The 16,554-nt window shown below is 38.1% G+C and overlaps 1 protein-coding gene across 1 annotated transcript in view; it reads right to left on the bottom strand.

Moving 5' to 3' along the window:
• The window catches only part of IPO4 (importin 4), a 109,015-nt gene extending 92,461 nt beyond the window's left edge, over nt 1-16,554 (bottom strand). The window contains exons 1-4 of the mRNA XM_075211157.1: nt 16,391-16,554; nt 8,919-9,005; nt 6,662-6,741; nt 5,560-5,601 (exon numbers count right to left, since the gene is read on the bottom strand). Of these exons, the coding sequence (XP_075067258.1) occupies nt 5,560-5,601; nt 6,662-6,741; nt 8,919-9,005; nt 16,391-16,456 (275 nt within the window). The 5' untranslated portion in view covers nt 16,457-16,554. The remainder of the gene's footprint in view (nt 1-5,559; nt 5,602-6,661; nt 6,742-8,918; nt 9,006-16,390) is intronic.

Raw genomic sequence — 16,554 nt, 5'->3', positions numbered from 1 at the left:
GTTGTCACATTTTCGGAAACAGGCTTTTCTGTCCCAATGTAAGCCTGACAAATTAACACAGTAATCCACCTAGCAATCTGCTTGGACTCCTCTCTCATGAGCATCATCAATCATCAGTCCTGTACACTTCACAGGTCCTAAAGGCCTTGACAAAGTACAGAGAGTGAAGAAATCCCTACCACAGTCTTAAACCGGAACCACAAGTGGAACTTGGAGACCGCTTTAGGTTGAAAGGAAGGTTTTATCTGAACAGCCCTGTCTTCATGAAAAAAACACCATAACAAAAAGTGCTAATAGTGACGCACTAAAATATATATGTATTGCTTAACTAAATAATTGTTAGAAATGTAATAAATACTTTAAAAATTAATAATATAGAAATAGATGGCAGAATTCATATGCTGGGATTGGTTAAATCAACGGAATGCATTTATTTATAAAATACACAACACTTTTAAAATAGACTCAGAACATATTACTGCTATATTAATAAAGGCAGAAACATGGTATAATAAATTAACAGCAGATCTGAGGACTCAGAATATACTTAATGGTAAGTAGCAAAATAACCTTGCTTAGTAAATGAAAAAATGTCCATAAGCAACTACAAAATTCCCAAACCAACATACAGCGGGTGAAATAAGTATTGAACACAAACATCTTTCTCAGTAAATATATATTTAATGTGGCTATCAAATGTCAGCAACAACCCTTGCAATCCACACATGCAAAGAAATCAAACCATAGATGTCCATAAATGAAATTTTGTATAATAATGTGAAATGACACAGGGAAAACTATTCAAGCTTCCTGAAATGTATTTAATATTTTGTACATAAGCCATTGCTGGTAATGACAGCTTCAAGACGAATCCTGCATGGAGAAACTAGTTGCATGCATTGCTCAGGTGTAATTTTGCCCCATAGATATTCAATTGTATTCAAGTCAGGTGATTGGCTGGACCATTCTAGCAGCTTTATTTTCTCTCTCTGAAACCAATTGAGGAGTGTCCTTGGCTATGTTTGGGATCATAGTCTTGCTGAAATGTCCACCCTCATTTCATCTTCAGCATCTTGGTAGATGGCAGCAGATATTTATCAAGAATGTCTCGGTACATTTTTCCATTCATCCTTCCTTTAATAAAATGCAGTATGCCAGTGCCGTGGGCAGAAAAACAGCCCCACACCATGTTATCACCTCCAAACTTCACTATTGGTAAGGTGTTTTTGGAGTGATATGCAGTGCCATTTCTCCTCCAAACATGGTGTGTATTATGGCATCCAAAGAGTTCAATTTTTCTCTCAGCTGACCACACAATATTCTCCCAGTATTTCACAGGCTTGTACAAATATTGTGCAGCAAACTTTAAAATAGTTTCAACATGTTTTTTCTTCAACAAAGGAGTTTTGCGTGGCGAGTGTACATACAGGCCATGGCAGTTGAGTGCATTACTTATTGTTTTCTTTGAAAGAAATGTACCGGCTAATTCCAGGTCTTTCTGAAGATCTCCACAAGTGGTCCTTGGTTCTTAGACAACTCTTCTGCAATTTTTTTTTTACTTCTCGGTCAGAAATCTTGTGAGGTGCACCTGGTCGTGGCCGGTATATGGTGAAATGATGTACTTTACACTTCTGGATTATGGCCCCAACAGTGCTCACTGGAACATTCAGTAGTTTAGAGATCCTTCTGTAACCAATGCCATCAGTATGTTTTGCAACAATAAGGTAGCGAAGGTCTTGAGAGAGCTCTTTGCTTTTACCCATCATGAGATATTTTTTTGTGTGACACCTTCGTAATGAGACACCTTTTTACAGGCCATCAGTTGTGGCTGAACCAGCTGGCAGGATTGCTTTCTAATTACTGATAGATTTCAGCTGGTGTCCTGGCTTTCCATGCCTTTTTGCATCTCCCTTTCTTCATGTGTTCAATACCTTTTCCCTGTGACATTTCACACTATTACACAAAAGCTAAAATTATGGACATCTATGGTTTGATTTCTTTGCATGTGTGGATTGCAAGGATTGTTGCTGACATTTGGTGTAAATTTCATTACAACAGCCACATTAAATATATATTTACCGAGAAAAATGTTTGTGTGTTCAATACTTATTTCACCCACTGCATTTTCAAATATATAGATCACGTTCAATGTACTCTCTGTGTAAACGCAAAAAAATAAAATCATTAAACTGTTAGGAAGAGCAGGTAACTGCCGTTTTCTTTTTGGCTACTACTGGTTTAAAATACCTGTCAGCTACACTCTGCCTTTGTCAGTTATAGCGTTCACACCCTTGTTTCTCCGTGCTCCTGTATCTGAGAATAGTCTGCCAGTTTTCCTGATTGATACCGTTGTGACCTCTGCCTGGATACCATCCTTGCTTGTTTGCTCGTGGTCCTGACCTCTGCCTGAATTCGGACTCTGCCTTTTCATCTGAGAGATCACCTCCCATCCGCAGGATCGAGGTGCCAGCTATCGGCTCCATCAGACTCACCTGTGTCTGCAGTATTTCACAGTACAGTTTTACTGCTCTATCTTGGTCCGGCATTTTCCCCTGACACGGTGTTGCTCTCTAGCTCCATCTCACACAGGCCACAGCTGTTACTACACCATCCTCTACTCCACACTGCCAATCTGTTATACTGGTTGAGGTTGGTACTGCATTCTGTTGCTACTCAGTGTTCCTGCTTAATCTGGTCCAGGAGCAGCTCTGCTCAGCATGCCACTGTCAAGTCCTCTGTTGTGCCTATCTACCGGAGTTGAGATATCACTACTCGAGAATAAGTCCTGGGGACAACAGAGTACCGGCGAACATATCTGGTTGTATGGGAAAGAGGGTTGCTATAGGTGAAGCTCTCGTCAACAACAAGTTCTGATAACTCAACTCGTACGGTAATTCGTGACAAACTTCACATCCTATGGAGAGTGTGGGGATTTCCTCTTACAAACGATGTAAAGTTTCTAGTAATCACTCTCCCTCCTTCTCAGCTGAAATTATAGATCACAGTATAACCTTTACCAGAAGCTGATTAGTATGTTAAAATCAGTGTTTTTGTCAGATAGTGAGTGGTTACAGCGGGTTAGACAGCAGGCAAAACTGATCAAAATGTTAGTAAAGAAAGGTCTTTCTAATAAGTGTCCAAGATTTTGTGAATATAAGTTGATTTGGGACTTTTGCAGTAACTTATGTACTCTTATTTTTAATTACTAAGCAAGATTATCTTGCTACTTCCCAATAAGTACGTTCTGAATCCTCATATCTGCTGCTTGCTGTGACAACAAGGGAACATTGGATGTACCTGCAAATAAAACACTTTTTGTGGGAGCTTGAACGGGCTCATAATCTTTATAAACAAACCACCACTTTGAAGACCTCTGTATTAACACAATCACCTAATCATAGTATCTCACAAGTTTACTAGCTGATCTTTCAGAGCTCCCACCATTCATTACCCAAATATACCCAGACCTGGCAGAGATACCTTAATATAACCCTTTATGCAGCAGAGCGGCTAAAGACATTAACACGGACACGTATTTGCTATTCTAGCCTCTCTGTTACAGAAGTGCAGTATAAAATTTGGACTAGGTGATATAGATGAATTAGCCTACTCAATATCTCCCACCTCTCCTCCTCTTGTTGGAGATGTAATTCAGCTATACGTACTCTATTTCAGGAGGATCTGCCTGCAGATTGTCCCCTTCTGGCATGGGTGTTTTCAGATCTCATCCGCCATATTAGGAAGTGAGGTTCCAACAAATCCAGGCTTTTGGCTTCTCTTACATACTAAAATTCCTATTTCACCTCATAAGTGGTCACTCCTGAAGCACTTAAATAAGAACTTAAATAACACTACAAAAGCTGTTCACTGGAGATCTGACAGACCCCCTTCATAACAAACGGGTTCAACAGAATAGACTTTTACATGAACAAGGAGGATCTCATTCTCTCATACCAAAATAAATTTGCTGAATTCACCACCACATGGTTTAGCTGCTTAAAAATTAAAGAATATGCTTCCTATTGCTCTCACATTTATACAGTCGTTCACCCAACTACATATCCTTCTAGAAAATAAAAGAAACAAGCCTTGAGCGCTCCAATCTAGAGAGATTAATCTAAGAACAATGAATAAGGGTTCAGTCCCTGTCGCAACCCCAATCAAGGGTGCCAGACCTTGTAAAACAAAAAAACAATACTACAAGATAGGGTGCGCCAGGAAAAGTGACCCTAATATCAAAAATAAATATGGGATGGCGGATAGTATTTGATAGAGGAATGTATTTATCGAGAATAAAAATAATCAAATATAACATATAAAAAAAATCCCAAATTCCAAAGACCTTCATGCAAAAATAAACAGATGTCAGTCTACAAGGCAAAATGGACTTTACAAGTACCACTATAAAAGGGTGAATCTTGTCCTTTGGCAAGAACACATTCTGCGAATGGGTGTCGAACATGCAGTCCCAGGAAGACATTCCACTCATAGGGTGTCTGGTTGGATTACTTGTAGTTTATTATTCAACAATAAGACGCCAAGGTCTGAGTCATCTCCATAACATAAGCCTGCAGCAGATGACCCAAGTAAGGAATAAGACACCTCCCCAGGATCTCAGAAGGGCAGCCATCACTGACATGATCGTCATGAATACCCTTGCCACTGTTGTCAAGCTGAAAGGTAGAGCCAGAAATTGAAAATGATGGGACAGAACAGCAAATCTAAGACATTGGTATCCCTCCCAGATGTCCCATGTAAAAGATGAGTTACTCCTGTTCCATAACAGACCTCGAGGACTTCATCTTGAAGCTCTCCACCTAAAGCTGAATATCTATGGATTTCAGATTCACTATGGGTTCAAAGGATCTGAGCAGGTTCTGGCCCAAAAAAAAGATCCGAGAGAAAACTGAATCTAGATCAAGGACTGGATTGCTTCCCATAGAACAAAATGCTTTGTTTTGTCTTCAGGAAGGCTGGTAGCGAAAATAAAATTGGATGAGGACATCAGGAGATCTATGATGCATTTATGACTTACTATTCCTCTCACCCATGTGTTTGATGTGGAATCAAATGACATTATCTGGAAAAAAAAGCAGGCAGACTCCTACCACGTGAGACCCCGGGTGGAAGGCCTGCCCGTCACGCAGACTGTTTGTGTGAAGGTCTGAGCACTGGACAACAAGCTGCCCAAACTGGCTTTTTCACTTTTTGGCTCCCTAAGAAGTCAATGGCTAGCATTACCACTGAGAAGACTGAAAACTATGTTCTTGCTTGAAACATTTATTCAGTAAAGTATGTATTTATAAAGCATTCTACAAAGAAAAATATAAATTAACTGTCACCACTTGTTTCTATGTATTTTCTGGCTACATGTACAGTTGAGACAAAAAAGCATGAAGCATTACTATTACAAACATGTTTACGTGCTCTTAATGCAATATTTTGACTGAATGGCTTGTGCCACTGGAATAAAATATGCCAAAGTGTGTTAGCAAAGAGATGGACAGAGCCTGACAGCCAACACTGTAATAAAAGGGGACTAGTGTGAATTTCACTTACTCTGTTTCCCTTGTAATAGCTTCTAACAGAAGAGACTTCACTCTAGATAAAGACAATGAGTTAAATTTTAAAAATGTTTCATGAACGGAAGATGAAGCAAAACACAGTGTTCCCCCCCATTAAATAATAAAACTATTAAAAAGGTACACAAAAAATACAGGGCCTTTCTAGCATGTCTGCATTGCTGAATAGCAGGTGTGCTGTCAGCTTTTGCACAAATATGCTGAAGAGCTCTGTATATGCAGAAAACCATATAACTGAAATGACTTTACTGCATCAAACATGTATCTAAATTTTAAGTTGATCTACAGTCTAAATGTTATTGTTTTTATTTTTACTGACATTTTATGTTTTTCAAAAACATTGCATAAATAAAGGAGTATTGTAAAAAGTTTGCACAAACAGGGCATCATTCAGTTAGGAGCAAAGCAAATAAAGGGTGCCGGTTTACAACTGGACAACCCATGTTAAAACGCAAGAGGTGCAAATGCATTTTCATTTTGCATGCAGGTGAAGTATTGCCTGCTTTTACATTTAGCACAAAAACTACTGGACAGCTTTATTGTTGCACTGTCATTTAGAGTTGAGTCAGGAAGTGGCCACCTCCCAACTCTTAATCTATTGGCACATTTTAAATTTGCCCCGCTGGAGTGCTACATGGTCTTGCCAAGATGCAAACGTGAACCTAGTAACTTTATATTAACCCCTAATGCTAAATGAGGCGCAGTGTTTTGTTTTTACAAAATGTAACCAGTAATAACAAGTATTACTGTATTATTATTGTATACATCCAGCTCTATATTCCTCTATATAAATGCGTGAGATCTTTAATCCCAAAAAAAGTTCCAAAATCCAGAAAGGATGCTGATTTGTGATGATTATACCCACAGACATGATCGCCAAATGCCTAGCTGTGAGGAGCTCAGTAGACATAAGTAAAGGCAGAGTCATTTTTATTAGATCTGAAGTCCCCAACATTCTAGATAGAAAATCCCAATAAGTGTTTTGAAATGTTAAAGAGGCCATCAAAAAGATAATGTGTACAAAACAGAAGGGAGGGACAGTGTGACAATACAAAGGAGATTGGTTCTCTCGTACTCACATTTCTTGCTGCTCTCCAGGCATCATTTTCCATCTTTTAGTCAGCCGCCTACGCAACAAAACTGCTGCAAACTGCCGGATCTGAGTCAATTATACACACATTATTAGCCGTGTCCTATGATACATACACATATTAGTCTCAACATACTGTATCTATAAAAAGTGTGCAGTCCCCTTTTCACGATTCCAGACCTTGGCCTTATCTGTGTGGAGTTTGCATGGCTTTCCTCTGGGTGCTTTGGTTTCGTTCCACAATCCAAAAACATACTAGTAGGTTAATTGGCTGCTATTAAATTGACCTTAGTCTCTCTTTGTCTGTGTGTGTGTATGTTAGGGAATTTAGACTAAACTCCAATGGGGCAGGGACTGATGTGAGCGAGTTCACTGTACAGCGCTGCGGAGTTCGTGGTGCTATATAAATAAATAGATAATGATGCTACTATAGCACCGATTAATGTTTGCTAAAAGAAAAAACACTAAGATTTACACTTGTCTAATAATTAGTTGAGGCTTAAAAGTTTCTGGAGATTAGGTCACGGGTTTTTTTACTTCTCTTTTAAATTTCTATTGATTTTATTTCCAAATTGGTTTCAACCCTCACTTCACTGCCCATTTGTTTCTATTCGTTTGTAATAAGTGACAGTCATTATCATCTATTCTCAGAGTGCACAGAAGAGCATGATTTTCATACATCAGCATATGGATTAACTAAGATTATAGAACTATAGATGGTGTCAGCTGTACTAAGTCAGATATAATGGAGGAAAGGGACAGAGTACAACAAAATAATGTGCAGCTTTATTACTGAACATTTTCATTCTATTTTGCCCATCTGTGATATATCCTTATAGAACATTTTAAAAGGTATTATGTTTAAACAAATAAAACAAAACTTATCATGCTTTTCTTAAAAATAGACCCAACATTCAAGCTTGGTTGATAATTGTTAGGATGATCCATGTGTTTCTGGAACATTTCAGACAAAGGGCAAAGCTATTTTGAAAATCAGTTGTATTTTACCAGGAAGAAATACATTGAAAGTCACCTCTAATTTTCAACCATTAGCTGTATACATCATATAGAGTAGTAACCCAATTCCAAATGACATTAAAGTACTACAGGTACAAACATGTTTAAGGAGCAAAATGCCAGATGTTTTGAAAGATATAACACAGTTGACAGATTTAAAAAACTGGACTTTCCATGATTCAAAAGGTCTGACTTTTGATCAAGTTTGCAAAAATAAATTTAAGTAGTATGCTCCACTATGTAGTGTAGGAGTATATCTGCATTATTTGCACATGTAAAGATTAGTTTTCTATACAGGATGACAGACACAGGAGACTGCATCCTGAGTAAGTATGTAGAACTTTTGTCTTAATAGATTGCACTGGGTACACACTTATTTACACAGATTTACAAGAATACAGTAAAGAAAATAATGTACAAAACATGAAAATAAATTCAAATGCAGACACGCAAATAATAACACATAAAAAAGGCTCATGTCCCAATGGGTTTAGTCTAGAGAACTGTAACAGTATATCTTGTTATAGAGGTAATCAGAATGGTTAAAAATTCTAAAGGCTGGATTAGTAGACAGTTCAAATAAGGAATCACAGTACCGCCCCATTTTTTACTTGAGAGTCATCACCTCCACTGTGACTTTTATAAAGATTTTCATGAGTACCTAGGTTCAAAGACAGAGCTGCAATTTGGAAGTAGCAACTGCTGACCAACACCAAATGTTTCTTACAGCAGTGTGCTATACAATAAGTTTCCCTATGACCATTGGTCCTGTAGCTAAGCTATGTCCTTGCTATAGCTATAGGAGGGCACACACCTTCTGATGATACTGGCTTTAATACCAAACATACCAGCCTCTAGTGCTAAAACCCATACAGGCTGAACACACACATTGCTCCTTACAAGCCCAATCTAATTGGAACTCCAATATGACACACTGCATTAAAAGTGTTAGCCAATTTTAGACAATACTGTAAAGCACATTCCCTGGAACAACCACTGAGAATTAATCATCTGTGCCATTAAGTTTTAAGCATAGGCAAAATTTTCTTAGCTACAACACAACCGTTTTAAGAATCTGCTTCTAAGTGCAATGGACTTTTCTTAACAATCACCATCTTCAAGGGTAAATAGCTTGCAGGTAACACTGCAAATGAATATAAACACAAATGTGTTAAACCATATCTCACAATCTTAACAAAAATTGGCCTATTCAATTTTCTTGCAAATACCTGTGGGTCCTGAGCACCTCGTAGTACATCACACAATGCTGGGATAATTAATGGATCCTTGACGGCTTCTTTCAGCTGAGCAGTGGCCTAAGGAAGGGCAAGAATAATTATGAATGAAACGTATTGTTAAAGATAGTGCAGACAAATGGCGGGTGAACGCAAGCATAGATACATGTGTCATTAGCCTAACACAACTACATTAGTTTAAGGAGTCTAGTCTCCCACTAGTACAAGAAAAATCTAAGTTTGGAGGTAGGAGCAGAGCTGTCCAAAATTTTCATTAACTATGCTCCTATGCCAGAACTAGCATTCCAAACAAAAGCCCAAATCAGAATGGGGCATGTTTTCAGAACTTCTATAGCTGTTGTAGCTAAACAAGCTCTGTTGCAACTTTGAATATGTTTTGATAAATGACTGTGTACTAAAGATGAGCTATCTGTGTGCCACAGCAGATTAAATCACAGTCCGCAAAATGTTAAACTGGGTACACACTACAGAAATTTCGACCAACTTTTTATGCCGAGCGATTTTACATGCGATCGATGTTCCGATCGCTCGGTCCAAGGACTGCATACACACTAGCCTTGTTTAGAACGATAAAGGGAAAAGCGGACGTCCCTTTAGCGACTTTTTACAGCCATGTTGTCGTAAGCTCACTGTTGTGGATCGGTCGGAAGTTTATACACACTACACAACGTAAACGCGATTGGAACGGAAATATTAAACAGTACGACCAACCAAATGAGGCGACAATCGTCCGTTTGGGCAGACTTTCGACCATCGTGTCACTGCACACACAGACCCGATTTTTGAACGAGCGGTCGTATGTCGGCTGATTCAGCCAATTATTGGATGAAAACAGTGTAGTGTGTACCCAGCTTAACTCAAAGAATTCATTCATAGGTTTAGAATACCACTAGAGCTAAAATTAGATTGTGCACACATCTCACAATACAGGTAATACATAATATACAGTGTGCTCCCTAGCACCTATTTCCCGGGTACTCCAACTGGCTGTTTTTACTCATCACCCAGCTCTTAGAGCCCAACAGACTCCTATTATAATAGAATAAACCATTGTTTCTCCTATTAAACCAGGTACTATGTGAGCACTACAGCCAGCAGTGTATGTTAGACCACTGACCACCAGTCTTAATAGTCCTGGCAGGTGTAGGCAACACCCTCCAACATTTTTCAATATTACTGCAAAGAATTACAACTGTCCCCACCCGACTGCTTCTTAATGTCACCTGGCTGGCAAAATTTTCAGGTGAGAACACTGATATATGTAAACCTCTGGGGATTATTCTGGGAATCAACAAGACATTTCACTATCCATATTACCCTCAAGCTTTTGGGAAACTAAACAAAACGGTGTTCTAACACACAAATGAGCAAAAACATGTGCAGAAACCAGATTAAAATGGCCTGATGCATTGTCTATAGCACTGATGAGCATCTTTATTCACATGCATCAATTACATAGATGGACACAGTCATACATATAATTTTTTATGGAAAGAACGACAACTAAAAAATTAATAAATAAACTTTATTATAAATAGCATTGAATTCATATAACTATTACTTGTACAAAGGAGAGCACTATAAACAGCAGGACAATTTAAAAGGCCTCAAAAGAAATTGCACCGAAATAATGTGATAGGAGAAAACTTAGCCGAAAAATTCATAGACAGAAGTTATAACTGAGAAAGTCATTAATTCCCTTAAAGAGATCAATGTAATTGGATCGAGAGGAGTCACTTAAATATAAGTCCCAACAAATAAGACAGAAATGTTTAGTAACAGCATTCGTTGCTAAATATAGTAATGCATATACTACCAAATCTATAATTCACAAACACTGGCATATCTTATATGTGGATAAAGACTTACAGGAAATTCTACAGAAGAAACCTAAAATCATTTGAAAAATGTAAAAAAAAAAAAAAGCACAAACTCTCAGAAATTACACACACACAGCTTTATTCCTTTCAAAGAACCTCAAAGCAATCTGAATAAGAAAACCAAATGTCACCATGGTTGTATAAATTGCGCTGGATGCAAAAATAGGAAAGAAGTCCTAAAACCCATGAGGAAATCACAACCAAAAAAATAAAACAAAAACTTTAAGAATCAGTTGAAAATAATACAGAGTGAGTGATATACACAATTTGGCCACACCTGTTAATTATTGAATTGAGGTGTTTTAAATCAGACCTGTTGCCAGGGGTATATAAAATCAAGCACCTAGCTATGCAATCTCCATATGCAAACATTTGTGATACAAAATGGGTCGTTCTGAAGAGCTCAGTGACTTCAAGAATGGTACTGTGATAGGATGCCACCTTGGCAATAAGATTCAGTCGTGAAATTTCATCCCTGCTGGATATTCCACGGTCAACTGCAAGTGATATTATTTGAAAGGGTTTAGAAAGAGCAGCAACTCAGCCACAAAGTGAAAGACCACATAAAATCACAGAGTGGGGTCAACGACTGCAAAGGCGCATGGTGCGTAAAAGTCACCAATGCTCTGCCGATTCCATAGCTGAAGAGTTCCGAACTTTCACTGGCATTAATGTAAGCACAAAAACTGTGCGGTGGGAGCTTAATGGAATGGGTTTCCATAGCTGAGCAGCTGCAAGCAAGCCTCACATCACCAAGACCAATGCCAAGATGCCAGATGGAGTAGTGCAAAGCACACCAACATTGGACTGTGGAGCGACGAATCACGCTTCTCTGTTTTGCTGTCTGATGGGTGAATTTGGATTTGGCAGATCCTGGGAAAGTTACCTGCCGGACTGCATTGTACTAACTGTGAAATTTGGTAGAGGAGGGATAATGGTAGGGGGCTGATTTTCAGGGTTTGGGCTAGGCCCCTTATCTCCAGTGAAGGGCAATCTTAATGCTTCAGCATACCAAATCACTTTAGACAATGCTATGCTTCCAACTTTGTGGCAACAGTTTCTATGCCAACATAACTGTGCCCCAGTGCTCATTGCAAGGACTACAAAGACACGGTTTGATGAGTTCGGTGTGGAAGAACTTGACTGGCCCGCACAGAGCCCTGACCCCAACTCCATCAAGTACCTTTGGGATTAACTGGAACAGAGATTGCGAGCCAGGCCTTCTCGTCCAACATCAGTACCTGACGTCATAAATGCTCTACAGAATGAATGGGCACAAACTCCCACAGAAACACTCCAACATCCTGTGGAAAGCCTTCCAAGAAGAATTGAAGCGGCTATCGCTACAAAAGTGGGATCAACTTCATATTAAAGTATATGTATTTGAATACAATGTCATTACAGTCCCTATTGGTGTAATGGTCAAGTGTCCAAATACTTTTTTCCATATACTGTATAGCTTGGAGTACCCCTGTAGCTTCGGAGAATATAGGACATACAAAAAGAAAGCTGAAAAAAAATATCTGAACACATCCGCAATATTATAAAAGGACTTACTACACACAGCGTATCAAAATCTCTATCTAGAAGCCCACCAGGATGCATCAGATTTTAAATTTATGGGCATACAACATGTATAGGAAAACTGAAGAGGAGGAGATTTAATAGCAGAAATGTCAAGAACAAAGGATCATTGGATTTTTAAATTTGACACATTAGTGCCACACAGGTTAAACATTGATTATGAGTTGGGTTTTTTCCAAGAAAAAATATGTACCTTATAGCCAATCATTATAACTTTTATTATCAAATTTAATTTTAGCTGATGGGAGAAGACATACAAGCTATTAACTGACTTTTAAAGAAGTTTTTAATTATCCATTTTGTTTTAAACAAAATATTGATTAGCAATAAAGTTTTTCTTTGTTTTTTTTTTTTTTTTTTTTAAAAAAAACCAACCATATAAGAAGTAGATTTCCAATACACACAACAGCCTTGAAAAATTTCAAATGCAACAAAACGCGTTGGATATACAAGCTCTACATCACCAGTGTGTCTTTTTGATGCCATGATACTAGGAACTTCCACAAAGAAGCTGAGAACCAGGTGCATTCCAGGAACAGTTCACACATTTTGGCATAATCACTTGATCTTTCCTACATGTTCTCAAAAGAGCTAAAACATTTGCATATGTTCATATCACATTTATAGGTTATACTGTGTAAAACTTGTGCTTTAATTAAATTATTTTTGCAGGAGTTAGTACATAATGCAGTAAGCTGCATCAATGCCTCTTTCTCATCTCCACCCAAGCCAAAGCCCCTAGAAATCAGAAAGCGTTAACAGGAATATCAACTATATTGGCGGTGGGCAAGCCAGTAGATAAGTAAATGTGGGTGAATGCATTTGGGTGCATTTTGTGGCAAGTGCAGGTCTGAGGTAGAGTTTTCAATTAATTTTTTTCCCCGTTAAGGGAAAAAACAGTTTAAGACCAGGAAATCTGGAATTTGAAAGTGGAAACACTAATCTAAGGGCATGTGGTGGGATTTTGTAGCAAGTGAAGGGCATATGAGAACAAACATGCTCTCCTTGAAGTCCATCAGGTTGCCCATCATTGATCTATCTTGTTTGCTTTCTTATGGTAATCACACCAGTTTTTGCTCATGCCCAAAATACCTTTATGGCCACTATGTTTCAAAATGCATAAGATGTAAATAAGATTTTGTTTTTGGTTTATACACACCTGATCCCTATAACGATTGTATACAAAGAATACCCCAGCGTCCCACAAAGACACAATATTGCCAGGACTTACACTATAGGACAACGTGGCTGTTTGTTTTGCTCTTGGTTCTTATACACAAATTGGATAACTGGTGTGAAAAAGAGATCCTAAAGCAAAGTAAAAGACTTTAGCACAGCTATACATTTTAACTTAGCTACTTCTGCTTTGGGTTTAGTTTACTGAGAATAATGAAACATGCTCAGTAGGGAATTGTCCCTGTAATGTTTATAAATTCCAAACCCCTGAAAGTAATAAAATAACATCTATACATGATAAATACATGCCCCATAAGGAAGCTATAAGGATGATGTATCTTTTATAGGACTCAATACAACAATCATATTTCATATCAATAAGTGCAGAAAATTGTACCATGTTTAGTGGAATTAATGTATATCTAGTGTATGTTCCAGAAGGGAGCTACTGAATATTTTTGGGACCCATTAAGAGAACTGTTGGCCAAGAGGCAATAAATCAGTTTAAACATGTGTTCAAAATACCAGCATACCCCTTTCAATGAGGTCACAGAAGTGGGGTTGGATTTTTGGGGCACAGAAAAAAACAAAAAACTTTTAGATTTACTATTTAAAAAGTGAAATATGTTGCATCTGTTTTGAGGAATCAGTTTGCGACTAGAAATTGTCCAAACCATCTAGCCTTCCCAGTGTTCTTCCAAGAAAGTTTTGCCAGCCGGGTGGCAGCAGTTATAATACTTTGCAATAATATTGAAACATTTTGGAGGTTATGGTCTATACCTGCCTGGACTGGTCAGACTGGTGGTAAGGTCTAACACACACACACTGCTGACAGTGGTGCTCACATAGTGCCTGTTCTAATAGGAAAAACAATGGTTTATTCTATTATAATAGAACTCTATTGGGCTCCAAGAGCCAGGTGGCAAGTAAAAACAGCCAGGTGGCGCACCCGGGAAGTAGGTGCTGGGGAGAACACTGCTTTCTCCAGCCGACAGATTACACAAAAGAGTGTAGGTCTCCCCTCCCACTTCTATGTTTTATTTCTGTTTCATCTTAAAAAAAATACTTTGCACTTACATTTCTGTTAGTCAATTTGGTGTAACCATTTTTATTCAATAAGAATGTAAAAATGTTCTTTGTGTTCTAAAAGAATCCACGTGTCAGACAGGCTTGGTTTTTTATATGTCAGGGAGCAACTTAAGTCCTCCTAAAAGTGTCAGCTCTTGAACTAAATCATAGTGGTGGTACTATTTGGTAGATAATAGTGTGTGTGATTTTTTTTTTTTTTTAGGCAATACATGATATATGTAAAGCTCTAGAGATTACTCTGGGAATCAACAAGAAATTTCACTATCTATATTATCCTCAAGCTTCTGGGAAAGTAAACAAATCTGCTTGCAAACATAAACTAATGGAAATTATGAATGTAAAATTTGTAAGGGTTACTAGACATTTCACCTATGCTAGCAAAGAAAACATTTTTTGGCAAAGAAATATTTTAGTTTATCTTTTAACATGGAAGTAGAAATTATCTATGTTCTGCAGTAGTGACAGCAATATGAGCCTTGTCATCAATGTATTATTACATCAATGTATTATTATTATTATAAACTGTATACAGCCCACACTAAAAATAAATGTCCATGTTATTGTGTCAGATCTACCTGTTGAGGTGGTGCAGTATCTGGCTTTCCTTGTGCAGATTAGCTTGGTTTTCACATTAAAGCCGCCTTCCCCCCCCTCCCTTTATATGTCCTAAAACCTGATGCATCTGTCCAGTTGGATGTATATAATTGTCCTGTGATGACAAAATGGGAAAGCAACGGTTTTCCTAGCACTAGCTAGCTGATTTCCATGTACCCCGCTTCCTATATATATTGCCAAAGTACGTATCCTCTTTGCAATTAGTCATTACACATGGATTAGTGTTTACCATGATTCCTGTATGATTTGCATTTTAGCATGATGTAATCTATTCCTTACAGATGTTGTAGTCTTTGACAATGTACCTGGATTATCTCTCCTGTTTTAAAGCTTCTTCTTTGAATCACTACCAGAATTACTGTATTCTTTACAATTTGCCTGTTAATTTTCTTTCATAACGTATCTGCACTCCAGTGTATAAAATGCTCTCAAATAGAAAATCTTCACGGATTTCATTAAATGTTTACCACGTTCCTAACTACTACTGCTAGTTTGCATCATTTCTAGGTCCATTCTTTAAAAAAAATACTTTATATAAAAAAAAAAAAAAATTCTGTATGGTCAATCAAAATGTACAGCAATGTTTAACAAACTTTAGTGAATAAAGTAAAGTTTAGCATCCCAAATTATAATGTCACCATCACAGATAGAATGACAGGATTGATCATCACTACTTCTCCAGTTTACAAATACACATAAATGTGTGGTTTACTTCTGACAGGGTCAAACGCAAGCAAAGAAAAACTGAGCTGTAGGAATAAGTGAAACATTGCCAACAAAGCTGTCAGTGCAATGCAGAGATAACAGTAAACCAGCCTAAAAATACACAATTTTACTAGTCAGTAAACAAAAGCATAAAGATCAATACAACTCTGACATCTTACTAAAACTAGTTTAGAATACATATAAGAAGCAAGGATGAGCAGAAACTCCGTAAAACAACTTTTTGCAGTCACATTTCCAATGCTGAGTGTCTGTATGTGACAATCCTGCCGGCTGCCATCACTACACAGTAGCCCTAGTGCAGTCCTGTCACTGACACCCTCGCCCATCTTCTTCCAGCATGCCGGGACAGACCCCTCCCATCACCCCGTCCACTACCTGCTGTATGACAGCATTGTCCGGTTGCAGAAGACTTGTCAGTATGGTCTCTAGTATGTTGGCCATGATGACAGCAGGTCGCCCTGGTTACACAGAGCGGAATACCAGTCCTGCCTAAACCCAGCAACCGGCAGCGGCCACTAACTTCCACGTGGGTATCAGAC

Source organism: Mixophyes fleayi, chromosome 1 (genome assembly GCF_038048845.1).
Source record: "Mixophyes fleayi isolate aMixFle1 chromosome 1, aMixFle1.hap1, whole genome shotgun sequence".
In the NCBI taxonomy this organism is placed as follows: Eukaryota; Metazoa; Chordata; class Amphibia; order Anura; family Limnodynastidae; genus Mixophyes; species Mixophyes fleayi.
This window is presented reverse-complemented; position numbering and strand designations above follow the sequence as displayed.